The sequence below is a fragment of the Macaca fascicularis genome, chromosome 17 (genome assembly GCF_037993035.2).
Source record: "Macaca fascicularis isolate 582-1 chromosome 17, T2T-MFA8v1.1".
NCBI classification, from domain to species: domain Eukaryota; kingdom Metazoa; phylum Chordata; class Mammalia; order Primates; family Cercopithecidae; genus Macaca; species Macaca fascicularis.
This window is the reverse complement of record NC_088391.1, coordinates 9353874-9381309: the sequence shown is the minus strand read 5'-3', so window position 1 is coordinate 9381309 and position 27436 is coordinate 9353874. Positions and strand designations below refer to the sequence as shown.

Sequence of the window (27436 nt, the reverse complement as noted above, 5' to 3'; positions counted from 1 at the left end):
CCATCCTCCTGTGGAACCTCTCATCCCTCCCTCCTCCCCACCCCTCTCCCTCCTCCTGCGGAACCTCTGATTCCTGCCTCCTCCCCATCCCCTCCCTCCTCCTGTGGAACCTCTGATTCCTGCCTCCTCCCCATCCCCTCCCTCCTCCTGTGGAACCTCTGATTCCTGCCTCCTCCCCACCTCTCTCCCTCCTCCTGTGGAACCTCTGATTCCTGCCTCCTCCCCACCTCTCTCCCTCCTCCTGTGGAACCTCTGATTCCTGCCTCCTCCCCATCCCCTCCCTCCTGTGGAACCTCTGATCCCTGCCTCCTCCCCACCTCTCTCCCTCCTCCTGCGGAACCTCTGATCCCTGCCTCCTCCCCACGCCTCTCCCTCCTCCTGCGGAACCTCTGATTCCTGCCTCCTCCCACCCCGTCCCTCCTCCTGTGGAACCTCTGATTCCTGCCTCCTCCCCACCTCTCTCCCTCCTCCTGCGGAACCTCTGATCCCTGCCTCCTCCCCACCTCTCTCCCTCCTCCTGTGGAACCTCTGATCCCTGCCTCCTCCCCACCCCTCTCCCTCCTCCTGCGGAACCTCTGATCCCTGCCTCCTCCCACACTCCTCTCCGTGTAATGTTGCCTTTGCTGTAAGACTTAGAGTGGTGGGCTGTAAACCTTGTCTATGGGACCTCAGAGGTCCCTGGGAACTTCTGCCACCAGCCCTGTTGAGTCAGTAGGCAGAAGCCGTGGCGGGGAGGCGGGGCTCTCAGGCTTTCTGATTGTGAAGTCACCAAGGCCTGAAGGACTGAAACCCCCGGTTCAGCCATCACGCTGGCCCTTGGCCCGCCTTGTGCCAGACTCAAGCAGTCACATTGCCTGCAGCTTGTGGATTTTAGAAGAGTGTAAAGTGTCTACAACCAAGGCCTCCAGCTCGATATACAGAAGTGCCCAAATGGCTCTGTGCCTCTGTACTTCTTGAGGGAAGGCCACCTTTTTTCCCCCCATGAAAGTAGTGGCTTTTTGAGACAGACCTTTTCCTTGTCCCACACTCCCCTTCGGGACCCTAGTGCTCCAGGAGTCGCCGTGTATGTTCACAGCCTCCCACCCCACCCCACCACTCTGTGCTTTCCAAGAATGAGGACGGAGTTTGCCCATTTCTCTTAAACCCCAGCTGTCACAGTGCTTTGCACATAACAGGCACGGGATCAGTCACTTTGGGTGGAATTTAGTTATATCCTCAGCATGTCACTAGCTGCCTGGGGTCAGCCAGATGTAGACCCTGGGGCCTTTAAAAGAGTCTCCAAGCTCAGAAGTCATGTTTCATTCTAGGCAGAGCCTCTTCCCAGTGAGACTGGGGCCTTGCACTGTGCCATTTCCTTCTCTGCTGCTCACTGCACAAGTGGACTATTGTTTGTTTTTTTTTTTCTTTTAAGCTGCATAATTTTGAACCACCCCTCCCATCCTCATACTTTTGATTCTTTGATTTACTCTCTCCAATTCAGTTTTCTTATGGTCGTGGAGCTCATTTAGTCTTTTTTTTTTTTTTCTGAAACAGGGCCTCCCTCTGTCACCGAGGCTGGAGTGCAGTGTGTGATCACAGTTCACTGCAGTCTTGATTTCCTGGGTTCAAGCCATCCTCCTGGATCAGCCTTCTAAGTAGCTGGGACCACAGATGCATACTACAGTGCCCGGCTAATTTTAAATGTTTTGTAGAGATGATGTCTTGCCACGTGGCCCAGGCTGGTTTCGAATGAACCCATGTGGTCTTTTTATTGAGACAGATTTCGCTCTTGTCACCCAGGCTGGAGTGCAATGGCGTGATCTCGGCTCCCTGTAACCTCCGCCTTCCAGGTTCAAGCAATTCTTCTGCCTCTGCCTCCTGGGTAGCTGGGATTTTTGTATTTTTAGTAGAGATGGTGTTTCACAATGTTGACTAGGCTGGTCTCCAACTCTTGACCTCAACTGATCCACCTGCCTCAGCCTCCCGAAGTGCTGGGATTACAGGCATGAGCTACTGCGCTTGGCCGAGCTCATATAGTCTTTAGTGACACTTTGCACGGTGAAAGGTTTTCTCTGCCTGTACTCCCTGTAGGTGAACATGCCTTCTGCAATGCAGAATGACTTTGGAAAGAATTGTATGTATTTTTTAATGACAAAAATAAAAGAGAATTTTTAAAGAGAATTTTGAAAAGTATTACGATAGTGAATAATAAAATTACTGCTATTAATATTTTGATATACTTTTTATCTGGCATTTAAAGGATACATATATGTATTTTGCTTATCCAAAAATATATACTTTTGTAGTATTTTTCTGTGAACCTGTTGTGAACGTTTCTTCATTGTCCATACATAGTCTAGAAAGACATTCTTAATGGTTGCATTATTTTGTCATATGTTATTACAAGTTATTCATAATTTTTCCTACTCTTGGACAGGAAGAATTTTTCTCATTTTTTCCACTTCTCTTAGTGACATCATGTTAACATCCAGAATGATCTTAAACTATATTCAACATTTGTGAGCATGTCACTCATGATTTTCCCAATTATGCTAGTCTGTATTTGTCAGTCTTCTATACATTGTATGTGAACTGAATTTTTATGAATAAGGATTTTCCCTTTGATATGTACTAAACTTCTTAAGATCAGTCCTCCTATCTGCTCCCTGCCCCTCATGCCCAAACTGGCAGTGGCTTCTGATGACAGGAGAAAGACCGTGATATCTACCATTGTAGCAGGCTCAGTTCACCCGGGATTAATGAGTCCATGTTAGGTCAGATATGACCTGTCCTCTGATGGTCTCAGGCACTGACCACCGTTACTTTCCTTTTCTGTTCTGAGTCTCTTTCTGCCTGTTAAGGGACCTCCATTGCTGCTTCTCAAGACTGTGTTTAGTTCTATCACTTTCCTACCTCTTTTTTTTTATAACACCATGCCTACCTCCTTCCGTCTCCATCCTTAGTGTCTGCCAGTCCCATCTGATCTGACTTGTTTTTTAAAATTTGAGTTCTTGCACCTGGGCCTCCTAACATCTGTGGGGAAGTGGATCCTGGTTTGAGATCACTTCCTTCAACACAGGTTTTGCCCTTGTCATTGAGACTCCACATCCTCTCCCACCATGGCCAGTGTCCCCTTCTCCCACCTGTGGCTGCAGCCCACTCAGCTGTGCGAGCCCTGCCCCTCTGTGCACACTCAGTCTAGAGCACTCTGGGACTGCTGGGCAGCTGCCCACATGCCAGCCATGAGGCTGGCCAGCCACTCTTGTTGAGGAAAGCTGAAAAGACGCCATTGACTATGCCCACCCATTCATGGTATCCTATAATAGTGCTACCACCCTAGCAAAGACAGAGATTCCTTAGCCTGGTACAAACGTGGACCACAGTCTTTCTCCTGCAAGGGTGAAAGATTTTCCTCTGGCTGGCTCCCGCCAGGTGCCTGGAGAAAGGGGTCTCCCGGGACCCGGCCATTCTGAAGGCCACTGAAGGGCAAACTAAAAGTGTTGGCTTCTTAAAGATCCCAAGATGAAGATTTTCTTGAAAGAAGGGCATTTCCAAGTATAGTGTAACAGCTTGCTTTTGACTCCTCCCGTCCCCCAAGGAGGCCATTAAGCTGGAATGTATCAGTGGTGGAAAGATCCGTTAAAGTCAAGGCTGGAAACATCACACCATCCACCCCTGCTCGCTTGTATCAGAAATCTTTAAAATAGAGCGGAAAAGAGTCTTTATCTCAAATTCTGACCCATTGGGCCAGTAAAACTCCTGGTGTTATGTAGTGGTTACTAGAATAGAATGCAGAGTTAGAACTCCTGTTGTGGGAAACTTGCTTTTCTGAGGATACCCCGCAGGTAAATGTTCTTTGATAATAAATGACAGGGAGCAAGATGGATCCGAGACACTTGGGGTTGCAAGATTTCCATCAAACCCTCAAATAAAAGGAGGCGTCGACTGTTGTATAAATTCCTCCTCACCTAATTTCCACGTAATGCTCTCAAAGTATTCTGGCAACTTTCTGTGTAAACCCCAACAGCAGGCAGTCTCTACCAACCTGACTTTGCTTGCTGGGGTTGGAATGGTTAGGCTAATTCTGTGCAGAGTAGCTTTGTGCAGCCTCACTGTTGGTTGAACAACCAGCTTTGGAGTCCTGGCATGAATGTAAGAACTGGTATAATGTGTACAAAATGCTGACAGATAAAACCACTTGGAGAACAGGTTTTTGCATTACTTCCAAGGAGACAGGATATTTCCTAAAATAAACCCAAGACAGAGTAAGTGTCTCATTTTCTCCTACCCTGGGAAGTAGGAGTGAACACCTAGCCTGAGACATTTATGTTCTCCAGATTATCAGCTCTGGGCTTCTCAGCAGCAGTTGGCAGCATCTTTGTTCCAGTGTCTTCCAAAGGAATTGAGTTTGCGCTCTCCCTAGATAGCAAGCAATACTTAAGAAGTAACCAAGGTAAAATTAATCTCCTGTAGGGGTCCCAGCTGTCCCCACCCCACCCCGCTGAGACCCAAACACTTCCCTCCAGCACTTCCCTGGGCTTGGTGAGGGGGAAACAGGCCAAGAACTATACCGAAAGCAAATGGGCCACTGCGTACCTATTCAGGGAAAATGAGCTGCATCTGCGCACAGATGTCTCACCAGAAAGGCCCTTTTCACATGATGTTAGAAAACCGTTATCTGTATCTAAGCTTACAGTGATGTAATCACCTGCCCCTTCATTTTGAAGGGTGTACAGAGGTCCCCCCAGCATAAGTTGCTTGGTTCTTTGAGTGGGTTTTCAACTGGTAGCAGTGATCTGTGCTGGTGGTGACACAGATGCATGTGTAAGGCTTTGCATCTGCGCACCTCCACAGGCGTCATTTGTCCTCTTATGCGAGCAGCCGGCTCACATTAGCCTTCTGTTATACGGAGGCCCAGAACTATGTAACTGGAGTGTGTCTGGGCTCCGGTGCGCTCCTTGCCAAGAATCCGTTTGGTTACTCTTGTAGCTTTGGTTCTGCCTAGGACAACAGCACATTTTTGAGAAAGGAGTGCAAACAGGGAACAGCCCTCCTGAAAAGCCCAGAACAGAGAAAGGCAGGGCGACCCCTTCTCACCTTCTGGGCATGTAGGTTATGTTATCCTATGAGGCCTAGGAAAGAAAATGCTATTGAGTAGCATTGTCTTTCCCTTGCACTTGGTCTTTAGTTTTTTTTTTTTTTTTTTTTTTTGAGACAGAGTCTCGCTCTGTCACCCAGGCTGGAGTGCAGTGGCCAGATCTCAGCTCACTGCAAGCTCCGCCTCCCGGGTTTACGCCATTCTCCTGCCTCAGCCTCCTGAGTAGCTGGGACTACAGGCGCCCGCCACCTCGCCTGGCTAGTTTTTTTGGATTTTTTAGTAGAGACGGGGTTTCGCTGTGTTAGCCAGGATGGTCTCGATCTCCTGACCTTGCGATCCGCCCGTCTCAGCCTCCCAAAGTGCTGGGATTACAGGCTTGAGCTACCGCGCCCGGCTGGCCTTTAGTATTTTATGGAGAGAATCTGCTTATTCTTGAGCAGAAATGACATCTGGGAGAGGTTGGACACAGACAGGCACTGTCTGTGCATCCCCCAGCCACATTTCCCCCACCAGATCCCAAACAGTGCAAGTCATAAGGAGTTTTCACACCCTGTTTCTCTTCAAGGCTCGTCTACTTAAACTACTCTCCTCCCTGCCAAAAAGGATATTGAGAAGTGACTGCAGTAATGTTTGCACATCTCCCAGCACAGGCTTTTCAGCTGAGGGCTATGTTGCATTTTCCCTTTCAATTTACTATGCAAGCAATTGTTTACTAAACGCTTTGTTGTGATTTACAATTTGACTTGAATAAATCTGGCTAATTCCCCAAAAGGAAGAAAAGAAAAAGGCATTTCCAGGAGAAATCACCCCCTGAGCCTGCAGATCCTGGGGTCCCAGCACCACTAGGTCCTTGGTTCCTGCTCCTTCTCCTCCCTGGTGCCACTCAGAGGCTCTCACTTAACTGCCTAGGAGGCCGCAGGCATCCCTGCCTTGCTGAGACAGCTCAGAACTGCTCTGGCTCGAGAGCTTGCAGAAGCAGTCCCGTGTGTTGCTGTAAACAACCTGGGAAGCCATCCGTCTCTCTCGGCTTGCTCTTCTCTTGGCCTCAGGCGCCCTTTCCTGCTCTTCTCAAACTCTGAGGTCTGATTTTCCCCGCTCCATCGCTGTTCCACAAGCAGCGCTCCCTCCTCATATCCTCCCCACTTTGCCCCACCTGCTACACCATGATATCATTTCCTTCCTACCTGTGATGCTGCCGGAACCCCAGAGGATGGTGCCTGCAGAGCCCGTGACCCTGTTTGACACTTGGCTCTCAGCTGTTTTCCCCATCTTTGCAACAAAGGCATAGGATCAGATGATTTTTATTCCCCATTCTAGCTCACATTTTTGAGTCTTGGGATTATTCTCTTCCCTCGGCCTGTCAGATAAAACAGAGCAGGCACCGCTCCCAGTTGCTGCCCGACCTGGAGCTGATCAGTGATGTGACCATTGCCGAGGGGCCCTGAGCTGCAGCCTGGGGAGGCCCTGCTGCGCTGTGCCTGCCCGGCAGCTGTGGGTGCAAAGGTGTGGGCAGGCAGGGAAGTGTTCAGGTGCTTAGGCACGGACTTTTCTAGACTTACCATCTCAAGTGACTTAATTGCAGCTAAGTTAGGTCAATAAATACCAACTGATGATCAACATGAATAATTGATGGTTTTTTGTGTGTACCTCAGTAGCCAAAAGTCATGATGATAGCTTCTCTGTGCACGTGCTGTTGTTTTGTCTTAGATTTTTAAAATAAACTCTGTTTTAGGATAGTGTTAGATTTACAGAAGAATGGTGAAGCATACAGAGCTTGCATGTGCCCCTCACCGTTTCATATTAGGAATGTGTATCTTATTTTGGTGGGTACACTGGTTACAATCAATATTGATGTGCTCTCACTAACTGACATCCATATTTGAGTCAGGTTTCCCTCGTTTTTCCCAGGTGTCCTTTATCTGTCCCAGGATCCCATACAGGATCCCACATGGCATTTAGTCCTCACGTCTCTTTAGCTCCTCTAGGCTCTGCCATTTCTCAGACTTCCTAGTTTTTGATGACCTTGACACACTCAGTCTGGTATTTTGTAGAATGGAATGTGTCTGGTGGTTTTCCCATGGTTAGCCTGGGGCTGTGGGTTTTGGGGGAAAGACCAGGGAGATGAAGTGCCCCTCTCATCACATCACTCTGCCAACATGACTGTCACTGTCGTTGGCCTCGGTCACCTGCTGCAGGCAGTGGTCCTTGGGTTTCTCCACTGAAGAGTTTATCTGTCTTCCCACCCCTACCCTTCCATCCTGGACTCTGTGGAAGGAAGTCTCTTCCCTTCAGATGTGGGGGGCAAAGCTCCGCCTTTTTGAGGGTGGCTGCTGGCCTGTCCTTGCCAAGGGCTCACCTGTTGCGTCTGGCCAGGCAAGGTGGGCCCGTAGGTTGGAGGAAAGCAATCTCAGAGCCATCCCACAAGGCACAGGGTGTCCTGGGCCCTAATGGGGTATGTCCCATGTGAGGGTGGGATGGATGGATACATGTCCTCTCGTGATAAGTGCCCAAGAACACATCAGATATGCATATATATCATGTACCACGGAGCACATTGGGCTGACATTTCAGTCCAGAAGAAAAGTGCTTCCTGGAGTAGTAAGTGATGAAAAGCCCTCACTGGTAATAACTCAACATTTTTCTGCTTCCACTTACCTCTGTGTTACCTTAAAAGTGAAAACAACTGGCTCCTTACCCTCAGGGGATCCTAGAAAGATCTTTAAAAAACCATTGTTATTGCTATTCAGGGCTTCTGAGTTTTAATAATTTAATAATGTAATTTAATCATGAAATTACGATATGGTTTGGTTTGCCTTCTATTACAGCATACTTAAACTAACACCTTGTTTTTCCTGGTATATTATCTGATGACTGAGTGTAGGAACAATGTCATTGATGTGTGTTTCCTCTACTACACAATTTCCACCCATGGAAGAGTCTCCATTAAGAGGACCTGATACCAATGTGGAAGCTCAGAGACCTCAAAATGAAGTCAGCTGTATCTGTTGGCCTGCTGGGATAATTCTGTATGTGCTGGTGAAACTGGAGAAGGCTGTGTGCTTCTGACAATCAATGGAATTCTACGAATTAAAGCCTTTTAGCAGGAAATGATTATGAAGGACCTGATCACTGTCTGTTTCAATAATGTGATAAGATGAGAGTGATGGAATGAAATGAGGAGCAATCAGGAAACATCTTTGTTCTTTTTCGACAGCTCTGAACAGCAACATGGGGTGCAAAGTCCTGCTCAACATTGGCCAGCAGATGCTACGGCGGAAGGTGGTGGACTGTAGCCGGGAGGAGACGCGGCTGTCTCGCTGCTTGAACACTTTTGACCTGGTGGCCCTCGGGGTGGGCAGCACACTGGGTGCTGGCGTCTATGTCCTGGCTGGAGCTGTGGCCCGTGAGAATGCAGGCCCTGCCATTGTCATCTCCTTCCTGATTGCTGCGCTGGCCTCGGTGCTGGCTGGCCTGTGCTACGGCGAGTTTGGTGCTCGGGTCCCCAAGACGGGCTCAGCTTACCTCTACAGCTATGTCACCGTTGGAGAACTCTGGGCCTTCATCACCGGCTGGAACTTAATCCTCTCCTACATCATCGGTAGGTACCGGGGGTCCGGAGCTTGTGCCCTCTACCACTTTTCTGTTTGTTCCCACCTCTAAAGTGTGGGCGGATGCCCCGTGGGGAGGTCATTCTTGTTAACAAGAGAGGCACAGAATTAAGAGGATGTTTCTGATTCATTTAAAAGTATTTAGTTTCTTTTAGTATGTTTTTTAGTTACTAGAGTAAATGCATCACTGATAGAGAAAAACTGGGAAAATAAAGAAAAGCACAAAGAAGAAAGTAGAAATATCCTGCCTGACAATGTGGAGAAACTAATTCTCTTATTCATTCATTCATTCATTCATTCATTCATTCATTCATTCTTTTAATAAATGTTTATTGAGTACCTGCTCTGTGCTGGGCATTGTGCTAGATACTAGGGATCCCACGAAGGCATAAGACTCTGTTCAGCAGTTTACTGTCTACAGAGAGAACTATTGTTTTAACATTTTTGTGAATTTAAATGTATATTTTTGTACAGTATACCTCTTTATAAAACAACATAGAGTAAACACTTCTCATATCATTAGCTATTTTTCCATGGTAACGTTTCTAATGCTTGCCTACCCTTGTATAGATTTCTATACACAGCGTGTAACGTATTGGATGTCTTTATGGGTTGTTCAGATTGTTTCCATTATGTTGTTGCTGTTGTTATAAACAGTTACTTACTTTATGTTTTTGTGCTTAGCCATGATTCTTTTCCTTAAAACTGTCTAAGGAGCAGAATGGCTCTTGGTGGGTCTGCATGTTTTTAAGGCCTTTGTTGACTGTGATCCTCCACGTAGCCAGGGCCCCCTTACCCTGCAGTGTGGACACTGGACATCGGCCTGTAACACAACCACCCAGGAAATAAAGAAGCAAATGTAGAAAATCTTTCCAGTTTGCCAGGTAAACACGCTTTGCTTCCCTTTATGCTTTTTTGTATTTTGATTACAACTGAAGTTGAACACGTCAACTTAAAAGAAACAAAAACCTAAGTCTCAGAAGAAGCAAAGGGTGCACACGGCCACTCAATGTGCCATTTATTTTTTTTCTCAAATTTTTTGGTAATAGCGAGAAAACAGTAAGACCTGGTCAGCCGAGCCATGTGGGTCCTGCCTTGCTTCTGTGCCAGCTCCCACCAGACCCTACCACACCCGCCCTGCCACGCATGCTGCCTGCTGGGACCGTCCCAGCCCTGGGCTCCCCGCAGCCCTATCTCTGCATGGGGGGCACCACTCCCCCTTCACCAGGACAGCTGGCAGAGGGCACACACTCACGCTCTCTGAACGGCACCTTCGCTTTCTTTCCAGCAGCTGCAGTATCTGCTGAGAGCCAACCTAGCTTAGTCTTCTGGGCTCTAAAATAAAATTCATAATGTTTTCTTTCAATGCCACATCAAAACTTTACAGCCACACATGGTTCTCACAAGCTGAGGTCTCTCACTGGGAATGTAGCTATTGTAAATGGACCGTTATGTTTCCAGAGGATTTACCTGAGCATAAAATATACATTGAGCATGAACTGCTTGCAGCTTCTAGACCAGCAAATGAAAGGCTCTGCCAGAGTGCCATTTGCTTGTGGGAGAACATTTGCATGCATTATGAAAATATATTTGCAGCCTTAGCTGCTGGGAAGGGCAGTTTTTCCAGCAAACATTTTTTTTTTTTTTTTAAAGGCATGATTCAGAAATTGGGAGAGGGTAGGCTGGGAAGAAAGGCTGGGGTAGCCCCTCTCATCGAGCAGGACAGGGTTTGGGAGCCACATTTGCCAAGAGCCAGCCGCTTTGGGGGTGACAGGGAGATGGTGAGACCATGTTTACAGAATTCATAATAGATTGGCTGCTCAGGAGGAAGAAATGTGGTTAAACTTCTGAGTTGTTGGAAAGATACTTACTTATCATAAGACCCAGTAGTGAAATTGAATCTCTGCAGATGACTCTGGCAGTATGCGGTGAATAATTGGGACCATGGTCACCGACAAGGCCCCCTTTGAAAACAAAGGAAAATGCTCTATGAAAATACTGGAATTTTAGTGACATTTCCTGAGAAACACCAATGGAAATGCATTCTGACTCTCTCCAGAATTATATGAGAGGAGAGAACGAGAGTGAAAGACAGCAGCCAACTATTGTTGGCATTTTGGGTGCTGCCCTGTTGGTGTTCTTCAGCGCTGGAGGGTGCAGGCTGAGGGGAGAATGAGGAGAGCTGGGGTCTGTCTGCGGTCCCGCACTCTGGGGATGCCATGGCCTCCGAGTCACGTTCAGGCACAAAGTGGCAGAGGTGGCTGATGCCTACTCTGAGGTGAGCAAGTGGCTTTGTCCCTGAGCTGGGGTTCAGCCCCTTCAAGGACCTCCTAGGACGCCTCTTCTTGCTGGGAGAAGAATTATGGTGCAGGCGCCATCATCTCTGCTGCCAAGAGTTTCCTAGAAAAGGGCTTCCTGACCGGGGTTCCTGCAGACTGCCAGCTGCACCCCGGGAGTGCATTATGAAATCAGTTTTTCATGAGTTGTCGTCAATGTTTACTTTTTCAATGCAACAAAATAGGTAGCATTGCATACTATCAGAGTGCCTCTCAGGTGGTAAGGGTAACAGCTGTTTTGCAAAGTTTTTATTCGGATATGTATATTTGATAGAATACACCTGTGCATATTGGGTGGGATGTGAAATGCATTCCTCTGTGGGCCCTAGAAGCCTTCTCGCACTTAGCACTAGTTGACCGTCACTTCTGGCTCAGCATACGCTGTGGTCTGGCTGCTGCCGCCAGATTCCAGTGCACTGTCAGTGACTCCTGCAATGATGTTATGAACATGGAGCTCCACTACAAGTACCTGGCTAACCGTTGTCCTCATATCCCCTCTGTTGTGTGTGCTTTGGGGCAGGTACTTCAAGCGTAGCGAGGGCCTGGAGCGCCACCTTCGACGAGCTGATAGGCAGACCCATCGGGGAGTTCTCACGGACACACATGGCTCTGAACGCCCCCGGCGTGCTGGCCGAAAACCCTGACATATTCGCGGTGATCATAATTCTCATCTTGACAGGTAAAGAAAGCCCACACTGAAAAAGAGATCAGGTCAGAGTGACGGTCAAAGGTTCTGTGAGAGGCTCCTGTTAAGTTCTTTTCTTTACTTATCTCTTAAACCACAACCCCATTTCTTTTTGTTTTGTTTTTGTACTTCATGCAGGCATCTTTATTTGTCCCTGTCTTCATGGCTGCTTGTAGATTCAGATAGGGCTGGCCTGCTTCATAGCTGCGGAGTTGTGTGCCACTTCATTAAAAGAGAATCTTAGGTGTTTAGCCTAGCTGTTTGTGGAATAAGATTTTGTCAGCACTGCAGGCTTTTTGTATGAGTGTCCTGGGAATAAAAATTCTTTTGACTCAGAGGATGACCATTTGGAAAGCAAAGCTGTCATTCATCAGCCAGGAAAATGTGGAGGAATGAGCTCCGTCTGGAACACTAATGTGTGCCTGGGGCGTCTGAAGACGACTTGGATGGTTTTACACCTAACAACCATCAAAACACCCTTTCAATAAATAAGTTTCATGACAGAGTTGTGGTTACAGAATTTGAAAAATCCCAAAGACTGCCTGAACACAGCTGATGGCAACTTCTTGCTGGTGACATTTGTGCGTGTCTTGGCCAGTGCAATGCGAGTTTTGCTCTGTGGGGCTGTATAAACGTGAAGCTGAAATGCAGATAAATTCTCATTTGGGGTTAGAAAATCTTGGATGAGTTTTAAAAATGACATGCTTTATTTTACACACCACATAATTGAAATAACTTCACTCAGGCTGGTCTCAGCAGTATTTCTGGTCCAGCTGGCAGAAACATGCGTCAGAAAGTAAGTCTGCACTGGTGAGATTTCATTTTAATAAACCTAAGAAGGAGGAACAGTAAAGAAGAAATAGATTGTTGTGTTGGGGTGTTCTCCCTGTGATTAATCACACAATTCTCTTCTAACATCTGTACTTTATAATTCCATCTCAAAAGTACAGCAGATTTTATTTTATTTTACTTTATATTTGAGACAGAGTCTTGTTCTGTCACCCAGGCTGGAGTGCAGTTGCGTGATCTTGGCTCACTGCAACCTCCGCCTCCTGGGTTCAAGTGATTCTCACACCTCAGCCTCCCAAGTAGCTGGGATTACAGACACGCACCACCACACCCAGTTAATCTTTTATATTTTTAGTAGAGATAAGGTTTTGCCATATTGGCCAGGCTGGTCTGGAACGCCTGACCTCAACTGATCTGCCCACCTCCCAGAGTATTGGGATTACAGGTGTGAGCCACCGCACCCAACCAGTTTTTATTTTAAAACTATGAGGGGCATCCATGGCAGAGCAGTGGTCTCAAATCCTGGCTGTGTTTGAGTGGTACCAGCCCCTTCTGTGCCACTTTTCCTGCGCAGCAAAGACTCCAGCTACGGAAGTACCTGAATGACCTCTTCACCCTAAGGTGGTGCTGGGGCATACGCCTCAAAGGCAGCGCTATCAGAGGTTCCTGGGCATCTTTATTACTTAGTTTTCTTAAAAAAAAAAAAAAAAATGTGAGTTTGCAAGCTAGAGCTAGCCTAGCTCAGATGTTATTTTATATGCACTGAGTCCGATGAGGAACCATGTATGTTAGTGGTTCCAGAACCATACTGTTAGTATCACTAACATCCCAAAGTCAACCAGAATAATTTCCTCTTCTGAAAAATGCCCGTTCTCCCAGGAAACTGAGCAAAGTGTTTCTTCCTGGAATTGTTCCTGGAGGCTGTTTCCCAGCAATGCATTCTTTTAGTGAGCGGGAGCGGCTTGGTATGCGGGTCCAGGCTTTCCCTCCCTATGAGAGGGGCGCGTGCTCCAGATCTCTGCAGTCCTGGGGTGCCTCTGGATGGGCTTCTGAGGGGATCTGGAGGTCACCTAGGAGGGCCTGGGAAGCACCCACAACCTTGGTGATTTAGACCCCGATCCCTGCCCCCAGAAAGATCGTTAATCCACCCCAATCCCAGAGGCTCACAGAGGTCTGCAGAAGCTCGATGCACTTGGATTCTTTTTCAGTCACCTTCTTATCCCCATCCAGGAAGGACCTTCCCAGTTGGTGGTTAACACTTAGACAAGGTTTTGTGTCTGTGCACTTTTTCAGGACTTTTAACTCTTGGTGTGAAAGAGTCAGCCATGGTCAACAAAATATTCACTTGTGTCAACGTCCTGGTCCTGGGCTTCATTATGGTGTCAGGATTTGTGAAAGGGTCGGTTAAAAACTGGCAGCTCACGGAGGAAGATTTTGGGAACACATCAGGCCGTCTCTGTTTGAACAAGTGAGTTGCTGCTTCTGACCATTCTTCTTATTTGGTATTTAATGACATAGACTTGTATGGGGGATATAACTGGCTCGGATGGCTTGTGCTTTTAAAAAAACATTATTGGAGTATATGTTGTTAATTGTTTTGTTTTTTTGCAGTGAAGTAGCTGAGGGTATTTTGTGTGTATCAAGTTTGTGTGAAGGTTTATTCCCCTGAAATGGAAAGACTATTGTATGACAAGAAAGACTGAAGGAAAGAAAATCATCACCCTAATTCCAAATTGTGTATCATTCAAGATTCTTGTCAGACTCATTAAATGATCCCTCTTTCCCCAGATTCTGTTTGATGGCCAACTTTCGAATTTTGTGTTCAGAAAGGATTTTTCTCTGCAGTGCCATGGTGACCTCACTTTACCTTTGAATACCTTCCTGTTACATTAATAATGCAGAGGGAAGATAAATAGATGAAACTGCTTTTGAAGGTTTGCAGAATGACTGAAGTGTCAGAATGTGAGCACAACAGTCTCTTTCGCCGACATTCGACTTGTGCTGCTCCAGCCCTGGTGACAGTGGCCCCATCACCCTCATGTCTCTGACGCAGACACCCGGAACTGGAGGTGACACCTCCACCCTGTGCCATCTCAGGTCTCTCACCCAGCCCTCACCGACAAGCTCAGATAACCTAGGAAACAAAGCTCAACAGTGACAGCATATCTTTTTTATCTTTTCTGTCAGATCTCCACATAATTGTTTAGGTCCCTGGATAGAGAATGGGGGCTTGGATTTTGTGTGTGATTCTTCATTAAGACTAAAGGTTGAAACTGCCTTGATAAAGAGGCCGCCCCAGGTGCCACAATGGAGTGCCTTTAAAGAGATTTTTTCAGTCCTGAAATGAGCGTCCAACTTGGCTGGCCAGCTTTACCACAGGCCTCTGTGGACCCAGACATCTTCCGTCTTTCTCCGTCTTGCTCTGGGACATTGTCCTCATGTGCCCGGTCAGAGCTGGCTGTAGGTACAAGCGTGACCCAGCTCTTCCAGAAGGGAGAAGAGAGGGTAGAGGAGAGTGCTCAGGGCTATTCAGGACAGACCAGAAGACACACAGAAATTCCACGGGCAAGAGTCCACTGGGGGCCACATCGAACTGCAAGGGAGGCTGAGAAGCACTATCCCACGTTGGGAATCTTAGCAGTCACGTATGCCCAGTTGGTCACTAGTTCAGGGCCAGGTGCCCAGCCATGTTGTCTAGTGTTGTCACCAGTGGGCAGGCATTGACGTGTGACTACTTGAATGGAAACAGGAAACTATGGCGCTCGGTCGCACGAAACTTCACTAACACAAATATTTTGTGGTTAGCCGTTCTAATAAGAATACCTTTGCTTCCTAAACTCTGTGACAGAGAAGTGAAGACTTTGAATATGTCATCCCAAGCATTTCAGAGTGATGTTTATGCCAAATTTATGGATGCGCATTAGTTTACGGTGGCGTAAAGCCAGTTCCAAATATGCCTTGAAGGAACATAGTAGCCTTTGAAAACTCTGAGAGCGTATTTGAGCGGTTGCTATTTACAGGTCAGGAATGAAATACAAAGGGCACCTCTTGTTAACTGGTTGCCAATCGAGATTTAATTTTATTATTTTTATGAAGAGATTGTTTGTGCCAGCCGATGGTATTTACTTTCACTGGTCATCCTCACGCTGATGCCCTGGTAATGATGAGCTAGCTGTACCGGCCCCCAGACAAAGCAGCGTTTGTTGCCCCAACCCCCGATCACAGGTGGGGCCCCCTTGGCTACATCTGACGGCCTCACTGCCAGGGCCCAGCGCCCTGACCACGGGGCCGGCAGGGGATCGGCTGTGTGAGGAGGTGGCGTTCTGCAGGACTGGAGTCTCCTTGGCATGCTCTGTCATGTTGTTAAAATCTCTAAGCATCTTTCTGTCTTTTGTTTTTCCAGCCATAGCTTTGTGTTTCCGACGACAGCCATGTAGTCTTGCATGAAATTGCTTGTTCCTCTGAAATAGTAGGGCACGGCCCAACCAATCCATGTAACGTACGGGGGCTTCATCTTGCATGGGAGGCCGTGTGACCACGTGGGTCTGTGATTTCAGGATGCTGTCTTCTAGCCGTCCGAGAAGGCCCCCAGGAACTAGGTCGGTCTGTCTGTTGGTCTGTGAAGAGGAGTGTTACCCTGCAGTCTGGATGGCTCCTCATGCCTTTGACTCAGGCTGCCGCTGGCATTCCCATCCAGTGTTCTGTGGACACAGCAATAGTGAAGCATCAACCCCGCGTGGAAGCCTGTTGAGAAAGTTTTGTTGGATGGTGTCTGCCAGTTAGGATGGAAGCCCCAAAATAACACTGGCTTCAACAAGATAAGGGTTTGGTTCTCTTTGGTCAACCTCTGGGGGTGGTAAGTCCAGCATGTTGCTTCACCCGGCCAGGAATCCAGGCCAGACGCCCCAGGGCCCAAGGCAGCTCTTCCTGCTCCGGCCAGCAGGATGGAGAAGGGAACAGCAGAGGGCCCCCTGCCTCCCCACTTCATCCCCTGGGGTTTCTCAGCAGACGCAGACACCATGTCTGCTCAAACCTCCTCCATCAGAACTTAGCCAGATGGCTACCCCTTGTAGCTAGCGACTCTGGGAAACATGCAGTCCTGGTTCTTAAGGCTTATATGTCCAGCTGAAACAAGGGTTCTATTACCACGTAGAAGAACAGGGGAGTGTGGCTTTTGAGCACAGCTAACAGTTGATGTCAGGGTGGCTGGTGTAAGTGAGGGGGGCGGAACCCTGCTGCAGGATGTTCACTGCTGATGCAGTGGGAGACCTTCGGGCCTGACCCCTTTCTATGCCAGGCCTTGTCTTTGCTGCTTCTGAGCGGCCAGCTGACTGGAACACAGAAGGGCTGGTCAAAGGCTGCAGGGCAGGCAGCGCCGAGCTGAGACCAGGACTCAAGCTCACTTTGTCTCGGGGCAACATTTGCTGGGTGAGGGCTCTTGGCAGCCCTTCTCCTTCACGTGTGAGTTGCCAGATGATGAGTGAACACAACTGCCGCATGCATGTAAAAGGTTAGTTATTGATTATATAGAAAGAGACCGTTGAGAAATACCTCTACATGTTTTGGTTTGCGCCTCTAGAATGGATTCTGTGGTTATTTTGTGTTAATACTCTGCCACTGGCATCAGTAATACCCGATCTTAAAGGTTGAATTTAACTTTTTGAGTAGGTGAAATACTACGTGGTTCATAATGCTTTAAAAAAAAGATTTACAATGCGTTCCTTTCTTCATCCACCTCATCTCCCACCCCCACAGGTAAACTTTCTAATTGTGTGTGTGTGTGTAAGCTTCCAGTTTCTCTCTGTGTAAGCACAAGCAAATGCAGATATGTATATTTTATTCCTTTTTTCTTACACAAAACGCGGCATTCTGTATATATTGTTCTGCACCTTGCGTTCTCGCTTACTAGCATACCCTGCAAATTTTTTTTTAAATCAGGCCCTTGTTCGTTGTTATGGTTGCCCAGGGTCCCGGCACCTGGGTCCTCCTGGGTCGGGGGTAGGTCCTCCTGAGGTCGGGGTAGGTCCTCCTGAGGTCGGGGGTAGGTCCTCCTGAGGTCGGGGATAGGTCCTCCTGAGGTCAGGGGTAGGTCCTCCTGAGGTCGGGGATAGGTCCTCCTGAGGTCGGGGGTAGGTCCTCCTGAGGTCGGGGATAGATCCTCCTGAGGTCGGGGGGTAGGTCCTCCTGAGGTCGGGGGGTAGGTCCTCCTGAGGTCGGGGATAGGTCCTCCTGAGGTCGGGTGTAGGTCCTCCTGAGGTCAGGGGTAGGTCCTCCTGAGGTCGGGTGTATGTCCTCCTGAGGTCGGGGGTAGGTCCTCCTGAGGTGAGGGTGCAGTACGAGGAGCAGGTGTGGCAGGGTCACAGTCAGCGGGGCCAGTTTTCGGATGCTCACGCGTGCCTTCACCCATGTTCTGTCACCTGGAGGGTTATCCAGTGTCTCCTGCAACTGTCCTGAGGAGCCAGGGAGGATGCCTTTTGTTTTGCCTCCTTCCTTTGCACTCACCCATCCCCCTTGCTTCCTTCTCTCCGTGCTTTTATTGTTGTGCGTGCTTTACCTGTCTGCGTGAGGAAGACACATTCCAGCCCTTCTTAGTCCTCTTCTGTGAGTTCACCTGTTTCTGGGATTTAATCCTGTATGCAGTTCCCTACACTTTCCACTTGCCCTGAAATGGGAATTTCAGGACCTTTCTAGGTGCCTCTGCCTCGTGGTGGCCTAAAGCTCATCTATCCATGATAGCATTCATTTATATATATTTTTTAATTTTTAAAATTTATTTTAGAGACAGGATTTTGCTGTGTTGTGCAGGCTGGGGTGCAGTGGCACAGGCTGGGGTGCAGTGGCACAATCATGGATCAAGGCAGCCTCAAACTCCTGGGCTCAAGCAATCCTCCTGCCTCAGTTTCCCAAGTAGCTGGGACTCTAGTCACATGCCACCACACCCAGCTAATTAGAAAAAAAAAATTTGCACTAACCCAGTCTCACTATGTTGCCCAGGCTGGTCCCTAACTTATGGCCTCAGGTGATTCTCCCGCCTCGGCCTCCCAAAGTGGGCATGCATTTATTTTAATGCAAGGCCATGTTGCTAGCTCTTGATGTCATAGGAGCTGAGTGGGGATCTGGAGGCTTTTCACTGCCTGTCTGTCACCCTGGCCACCACAGGGGACCGAAGTGGGGCCCACAGAAGCCATTTTGACTTTTGAGTCCCCTCCTCTTTTGGCCTCCTCCTCCCCGTCTTGAGCCATTTGGTTGTCCCCTGTTTTGTCTTCAGCATAGGCCACTTTATAACAGAAGCCGTTAGCCAGGGTGGGAGTGGGCAGCCGGCAGGGCCTGTGGCCTGAGAGGCGAGGGGGTTTGGATGAGGTGGGCACAGCTCCAGCCCTTTGCTGTCCTGTGGCTCTGCTGACTTGTCTGTCCTGGGCTGCTTGGGTTTCTAATTTTAGTCATACTCTAACACAACAAACTAAAATTTTGTTTGGCCACAGTTTTTCCTACATCCATCACTTGTACATTTCTGGGGGTTTCCTCTTGTTACTGTTTATGGAACCACAGTAAACCCCACATGTACATGAGCTTTCTCATGCATGTACTTGCAGTGTCTTCATGGCAGTTTCTGTAACTGAGAGATGTGAATATCCTCTAGGAATTAGTAAGGCTTAATCCCTATTAGAAAGTTGGGTCCATCCTATCTGTCTGTTTTATCAGCCAGTCAGTAAATCCCACTGAAAGCAAAGTTCACCAAATGGGCTGCCCAGCCAACCTGAGGAACGTCAGTGTTTATAGGATTGGGAGCATTCTATAGGGTTCCTCTCTTCATGCTGATGAGGTTTAGGGCAGGTTGTCCTGTGCCGCTGGGCGGCTGTCAGTATGGTTGAGTGGGGGTGACAGGTGGGTGGTGAGCATCCTCTGGGGCTCCAGGCCAGCCAGTGGGACCCTGGCACAGGACAGAAAGCCTGCGGCCCTGCGACTGGCAAAGATGTGGGAGTAGGGGGTGCCCTTCTTGAACCACAAGGAGTGCAGTTGCTTTTTGGGTGGCAGCAGAGGGCCGGATGCAGAAAGCTTAGGGTTACTTGGTGACCAGCAGGGGCTATGTGCCTTCTGACCAGGCGATGGTGGCCAGGGAAGCCACCTGCACTGACGGCGTGGTGCACCCCCAGAACGCGGCATGTGGGGGACTCAGACAGGCCAGGGCTTTGTACATCGCAGAACAGGGGCTTGAAGGACCCCCGACGGGGCCCTGGGAGGGGCCATAGCGCCACACTGAACCTGGGCACCGTGTCTCAGAACGGGTGTCAGATTTATGGGACTGTTTTCTGAATGTTTAAGCAGCCTGCTTCTTCTGGACTACTGGGTTTGTAAACTGTGCTGATTTTGCCTTTGCATTCATCAGTGTAGCAAAGATGTGCTGAGACCCTCCCGTGGGCCAGAGCCCAGCTGTGCCTGGGACCCACACACCTGGCAAAAGCTGCGCCATCCTGGACTCCACCTTGTGCATACAGGCACTTAAGGAATGCCTTTGCTGACAGAGGCTTTTAGTTTAGCCTTAGCTTCTCTGGAATTATTTGTTTGGAGATTGAGTTCCTGGTAAATATGGGACCCGGGTATTTATTCCTGGTAAATATAGGACTGGCTGGCGGCTCTGCATCCTTCCTCCGAGGGTCCTGGGGAGAAGGGTGTGGGGCTGGCCGCGTGGCTGGTTTCTCCCCCATTTCCTGTTGAACTCCTGCCTCATAGTCCCCACGTCTCCCTACCCTAGTCATTGTTTAGAAGGTGCTTCTGGAAAGGGCGATACTCTGCAGCGTTGTGAGCCTGGGCCACGAACATCAGGGAGGCCTGTGTCCACGGAGTCAGCATGCTGTGGCTGGATTCGGTGTCTGAAGCCCAGGGCCTGGCAGCGGTAACAGGGAGGGCTGACTGCCAGGTGCCGCTCGTATCCGGAGATGAGCACAGCTGCTTACGCCAGACTGTGCAGCGAGTGACGTGACATTTGTTTGTGGCTCTTTTTTCTAGTGACACAAAAGAAGGGAAGCCCGGTGTTGGTGGATTCATGCCCTTTGGGTTCTCTGGTGTCCTGTCGGGGGCAGCGACTTGCTTCTATGCCTTCGTGGGCTTTGACTGCATTGCCACCACAGGTATGCCTGCCAGCCCACTGCGGTCCCGGGTCCTCCTGCATCCCGGGCAGACAAGCCAATGCTGCCCATGGCTTGTCATTTCCCTCCTTGCTGGCACGGTCCGGTCGCCACTCTTTCACACATGAGTGACGTGTAGATTTGTACTTTCCTGCCAACCCCTCCCACCCTCAAACCATCATCACATCCCCAAGTGTCAACGCCTGATGGAAGCTGCATCCTGAATGAGGCTAAGGTTCTGCTGTTAGAATGGGATCATAGCTGCGTGGCTGTGGCCTGACTCCTTATCTGAGCATCTTCCGGGAGGAGTGAGGCCATTCACAACATTGTCATCCTGGTGGACTGAACAGGCCAGATTTCCTCTGCCAAAGGAAGCAAGTCTCTTCCTTGGCCGCACCGCCACATTCAAGCCGAGAGCGCTGCTGCAGGGCCGCGGGCTGTCGGCTGTGTCTTCCTGAGCACCACCCCTCCGCTCCCGGAAGCACAGGAGGCCCCAGTGCCACAGGGCCAAGCGCTGGGGGGAGGTTTCCCGTAGTGTTGCGTGGGTTCCCTGGCACTGAGAGGCCTTGGGTGTCACGTGGGCAGATGCGCTGCCTCTTGCTCTGTGCCCTCCTCTGCTAACCCCTTGGTGCTTCTAGGTGAAGAGGTGAAGAACCCACAGAAGGCCATCCCTGTGGGGATCGTGGCGTCCCTCCTGATCTGCTTCATCGCCTACTTCGGGGTGTCGGCCGCCCTCACGCTCATGATGCCCTACTTCTGCCTGGACAATAACAGCCCCCTGCCCGATGCCTTTAAGCACGTGGGCTGGGAAGGCGCCAAGTACGCAGTGGCCGTGGGCTCCCTCTGCGCTCTTTCTGCCAGGTGAGAGGCCTTTCTGTGCTGGCTGCTCCTAGGGGTGGAACCACCGCAGGGCTTAGGCTGTAGCAGACCAGGTACAGCCGTGCGAGACACACGTTGGCTGCCAGCATTCTTTACCCTTGAAATAGACCGAGCACCCAACCTAGCCTGGATCATGTGGCTTTCAAACCCTTGTCAATATTCATCATCCCAAGAGTTGTGTTACTGAGATTTTCATCCTGAAGAACCCGAGGCTGGCTTTTCAGCATCATCTGCTTAGCAAGGGACTGGCTCTCTGTCCCTAAATCTGGTCCCTGGAACAGGCTCCCTGTTTGAACACCATAGTTTGGCCCTCAGTTTGGCTGTCATGCAGAAGCTACTTTGAAGAAGGGAATAAATGCCTTTTAATGAGAAACATTTTCACCAATGTATTTCCTCTTAGCCTGTATAAACAGAGCTATTTGGTAAATATTGATTTACCATGGGGAAATCTTCATGAATGCAGTGATGCTTGTATTTTCTGTTTGATTCAGCTAGAAATAATTGCAGGAATAAATACAGGTTTCCATCGGTAAAGACGGTGCTGGGTCTCATGCTAGTGTATGTTAGATAGATGTTCCCTGCTCTTTACCTTAACCCTTACTCACAGTGTGTGCTTTTTCTGGGGTTGATTTATTAAATGCCAAGTCTTTTAGCTACAGGCCTCACCCAGCGTGGAGGGATGGCAGCTCTTGGTGAGCTCAGACTCCCTCTCCTCTGTGGTAAACTGAGCATGGATGGATGTGGTGCCTTTATCCCTTATGAGCCAGGTTCACTCACGTGGTTTGCCTCTCCCCATCTAGCCTTCTAGGTTCCATGTTTCCCATGCCTCGGGTTATCTATGCCATGGCTGAGGATGGACTGCTATTTAAATTCTTGGCTAAGGTCAATGATAGGACCAAAACACCAATAATCGCCACACTAGCCTCGGGTGCCATTGCTGGTGAGTACCAGAACTCATTTCACATGTCAATATTTTACCAGTGGAGTCATGACTCCCTAGGGAGGTATCTTGCCTTGTTCTGGTCTGTGAGTAATCTCACCTGGTCTTTTTAACTCCTGGGTTTCATACTTGGAGCCTGGTTCATTGCAAGTTGACTGACCTTTTGACAAAAGGCAGAGGCCAGTTTGACAGAGGATGGGAGAGAATTTTCGAACAGCTTGCACTCTGGTTTTCATCTCATTGGGCAGAGCTTAGAACACACAGTATTCCCCCAAAACCCTTTCCCCCCATTTCTGGACATTTCCCTGAGTAGTCAAGGGCAGGCTGACACCTTCCTGCATGACACAGGCCAAGGGAGACCTCGCCAGCACCTGGAAATTCGGCATCCATTTCTGAATTCTCTGGAAAATAAATGTCCCTTATGAAATGTGCTGCCTCTTCCCCAGAGAGTATCAAGCGTGCTGCTGATGAAGCCGCTTGCCGCTAAGTTTATACGTAACAGCAGACCCAGTAGAGCTTCATCTTGTCAGATGAGCATCATTGCTGAGAGGATCATTTTGATGGATGACTAATCTGAGCCATGTGGGTGTTCCAGGGCCGTAGATGATGGAAAGGAGAACCCAAAAGGAAGCTCGCGTGCACACTGTACCTGTGGTTTTATGTCTCCTTCTTTCGCGGTTGCATTTCATAGCCCGGAAAGGCAGACGCCAGCCCACTGTACAGATGTAGAAGTGGAGGCCCAGGGAGGTGAAGTGAGGATGTGCACCCAGGACGGTGGAGCAGCCTTGTGATTCCAGGATTGTTTTCATGCCAAAGTAGCCAAGCTCCTTCCAGGGTCTGAGCAGAGCAGTGGGTCTTTTTGGCAAATTGGGGCATGTGATATCAGTCATAGTTTCTAACACAGCAACTTGTCAAGTAGCCATTGGTAAGGCCCTTGACCTTCTTAAATGAATGAATTATTCACTAAGTTTTATTAGCATTCATGCCTTTAGCAAACTGCTTAGTTTTGTGGATTAATATTATGTAATAAACCTATTTTTAAATTATGAAACTTTTTTTTATGTGATTCTATGTTCTTCAGAGTGACTACAGTGGTCAGATTGAGAGGCACTATACACCAGAATGTGACCAGTATATTTACAGGATTAAGGATTTGGAAATAGTCATTGTTTTCTCAGTCTTTACCCGGAATTTGATCATGTTCAGGACTGGCCTTAATTTCCTTCCCCTGCTGATAGAGGGAGATCAAATCATGCTCTTTGAAGGGACTGTGAAGTACGTGCCATTCACAAAATCCAGGATTTACCCTTTTCATTTGGTGGGAGTGGTAAATAAGTATTTGATTTTCTAAAATCACCTCACATGGAAGAAATTAGTCTCAAGTTTCCCATGAGTAGGAGCATCGGCATCTGTGGCATGCACAGTTGGGTGCTGTTCTGATTATCCAAAAGGCCCTCCCTCATTGCTCTTTAATTTTATGTTTTATTCTCCATTTAAATTTGTTTTAGTTGCAGTGATCTAGAGGGGCTTGAGAGATATTTGTGGAAAAATAATGGTTTTGTGTTTATATTTTAGCTTGTGTTGATTGCATGTGTTTTGAAAATATCCCAAAGCAGATCTAGCCAAGTTGTTTTTTAATGAGTACTTGACATACACACCCACGTGCATAGACATGCATACTCTCCCAAAACTCACAAAAGATGTTCAAATAAGGGTGCAGGTTTTCATTCATTTTAAAGGCCAGGGACACGGTGATAGGGGCTGATACTATATTGTTTAAGAACAGCTCTTCAGATTTCTTCCATGTGAGTGACTTCACATGTGAAGAACTCTGCTCTCCTGCTCGCCTGCCTGGGTTAGGACCCCCTGTGATTCCCCCCAGAGCACCAGACCTGCCCTTCTTTATCATCCAGCACTGTTGCCCACTGATGCCTGTGTCTTGGTGGGGTACACTCGGAAGGCTGGGGCCTGTGGTCTGCCCTGTTCAATAGTGAGTGCCTAGAACCCAGTGATGGGCACATTCTCACCAGAGCTGGATGGATGGAAGATGGGTAGATGGATACATGTTGAATGGATGGACGGGTGGATGGGATGGATGAATGGATGGATGGATAGATGGATGGATGAGATGGATGGAAGATGGGTAGATGGATAGATGCTGAATGGATGGACGGGTGGATGGGATGGATGGATGGATAGATAGATGGATGAGATGGATGGAAGATGGGTAGATGGATAGATGCTGAATGGATGGACGGGTGGATGGGATGGATGAATGGATGGATGGATAGATAGATGGATGAGATGGATGGAAGATGGGCAGATGGATGAGATGGACTGATGGATGGTGAGTGGATGAATGAAAGATGGGTGGATAGATGGATTGATGGAGAATGGATGGATCGATGGGATGGATGCACATGAGTCTGTGAATCAGCATGGTCTAGAGGAAGACACACAGGACTCAGAGTCATAAGAACCTAGTTCACATCCTTATACCTATGCTTATGAGCTGTGTGATCTTAGATAAGTCTCCTAACCTGTGTGAATGTTAATATCTGTAATGTAAGGATGGCTTACAAAGTTGCCATTAAAATCACAAGAGCGAAGGTATTCTCTATACAAATGTTAATGATTATTACTGTCTATTGAGGACTGTGTCTGTGATTTAATCACAAGCTTAAAGGGAAGCTTGACTTTAATCAAGCTTAAAGTGGGAGTAAAAGCAGCCCCCTTCGCTGCCCTGGATGGTAGGTGGTGGTGGTCCTGGTTGTCTGTGCATGCAGACAGCCATCCACAGATCCTGGTGTCTGTCTCTTCCCAGCTGTGATGGCCTTCCTCTTTGACCTGAAGGACTTGGTGGACCTAATGTCCATTGGCACTCTCCTGGCTTACTCGTTGGTGGCTGCCTGTGTGTTGGTCTTACGGTATGTATGGCTTTTTGGGGTTTCATGACAGAATGCAGATGCACCTGGTAGCCTTTTCACAGTTCCGCTATGGTTTATGTGATGAATGAAACTTTTAGGTTGGTGATGGCTCCAATGGGAGCTGCCAAGGAGAGGGGAGGACCTGGGTTGAGAGCCCAGTTAGGAGGACGTCCTTGGCAAGAGTTGGGTGGCCCCTCACCCCCCTCTATCGTGTGCCCTCATTTTTATGGCTAGATGTTGGGTGGATAGAAATAGATTCTCGGCCCAACTATTAGGCCAGGATCCTGGGATCAGAATTTTTGAAGACTGATTGCAACTTGGTTCAGATTCTTGGGACAGAGAGGATTGAGGGCTGCCCTGGTAGGAGTTAGGGAAACCCAAGGCCTGTGAAACCCAGGTCAGCGTAATGCTTCTGAAGCTTCGTTGCACTGTGGCTGGAGGAATGAATCCCATTACGTGGCATGGGGTGCCCTAGGTTGATGTTCAGGGACACTGTGGAGTCGGCTTGTTGTGGCCTGGTTGGGGCCAGGCAAGCCTCTCGCAGTCGCAGTAAAGCTGCTTTGGGCCTGGGCTTGGTGCCTCGGTGTTCTCACCTGCCCCAGCGCCCACTCCCAAAGCGCATCCCTGGGCAGCTGGCATCCTGAGAACCGGTGCTCATGGAGACACTCAGCACTGGTCTGCCCTCAAGAGCCTGCTCCTTTCTTTTCAGGGATTCCCACCTGCCAGGCCATTGATTGCATCTCCAAGGTGCTCAGCAGCCGATGCACATAAAGCCCGAGCTGAGCCTCAGCAGAAGCTCTGTAGAATCAGCTAAGACTATTGGGGACCCCTTATTCTTCCCAACAGGCCCAAGGCTAGAAGATTCTCTGAGGTCCCCCACTTTCTTAATTGACCGAGTGGTGCTGCACAAGCGAATCCGTACAAAAATGGTTAATATCTTTATACTCCCTCTTAGAATTGATCATATGCAAAATAATTCATACAGCACTCTGCTTTTCAAAGCTGGTGGAAAAGATGTGCACTCTGTTCACTTTGGGTGGGAAGATAAGGCACCTCATTCAGAACGGATGCTCCACTGGCAGGTAACTCATGTCTTGGAAATCATGCTGCAGGCTCGGCCCTCCGACCAGCCGCACAGAATTACTTACTCCGAGGTACTTGGAGTTTTAAAATAAATTGATCCAATTAAGGCACGCAAACAGAATTTCTCAAATCCATCAGCCTGCAGCCGCATTTCTCTGGCTCTCTGTGCCAAATAGGATCCTGGCGTTACTGCTTTCTATTTCTCTCCTTCCTTTTTGCTCCCTACAGCAGTAATTTTGTGGGAAGTGGCCTAATATCTTTAGCATCTGAGGGCCACTGCCACTTCTCAGAGCAAGAGAGATCTCTCAGGGTATTCCTCTGGGCTGCTCATGGTGGAGGTCATGTCACCCCGAAGCAGAGACCGTGGGGGATGTTCCCCAGAAGCAACAGTGGGAGGTGGTGGTCCCGGTCTCTCCTCGTCTGTCTACAACGCAGCATCTGACTATATCCTTCCCATTTTATACCTTGTGTCCCGGGCAGCTAACTTTGGAGGCTTATTGAGAACTTGAGTTGGTGCATGTCCTTTTGCTTGAAGCGGATGATGGTGGTCACACAATACCTTTCTTTCCAGGTATCAGCCAGAGCAACCTAACCTGGTATACCAGATGGCCAGTACTTCTGACGAGTTAGATCAAGCAGACCAAAATGAGCTGGCCAGCAGCAATGATTCCCAGCTGGGCTTTTTACCAGAGGCAGAGCTGTTCTCTCTGAAAACCATACTCTCGCCCAAAAACATGGAGCCTTCCAAAATCTCCGGGCTCATTGTGAACATTTCAACCAGCCTCATAGGTAAGAGCTAGCCCTTCCCTGGGGCCTTGCTTGTTGGCATTGCATGGTGTCTAGGCAGTGGAGCTAGAGTTGGGGGAAGGTGCCAGAGAAGATGAGCATCTGTCTCGCTCCTAGACTGGGACATAGTTGCTCTGTGCTAACTGAAGTTGATGCCTTCGGAAATGGAGCCTCTCTCGCCACAAGTTGAGGGGAGAGCA

The 27436-nt window shown here is 48.7% G+C and overlaps 1 protein-coding gene across 4 annotated transcripts in view; it reads left to right on the top strand.

Moving 5' to 3' along the window:
- Positions 1–27436, top strand: part of SLC7A1 (solute carrier family 7 member 1) — an 86375-nt gene that overhangs the window by 50949 nt on the left and 7990 nt on the right. For all 4 annotated transcript variants that reach the window (XM_005585565.4, XM_045377131.2, XM_065533120.1 and 1 more), the window contains 8 exons: positions 8292–8675; positions 11542–11700; positions 13789–13963; positions 20503–20624; positions 21260–21482; positions 22301–22440; positions 25265–25367; positions 27022–27239. In XM_005585565.4, the coding sequence (XP_005585622.1) occupies positions 8306–8675; positions 11542–11700; positions 13789–13963; positions 20503–20624; positions 21260–21482; positions 22301–22440; positions 25265–25367; positions 27022–27239 (1510 nt within the window). In that variant the 5' untranslated portion in view covers positions 8292–8305. The remainder of the gene's footprint in view (positions 1–8291; positions 8676–11541; positions 11701–13788; positions 13964–20502; positions 20625–21259; positions 21483–22300; positions 22441–25264; positions 25368–27021; positions 27240–27436) is intronic.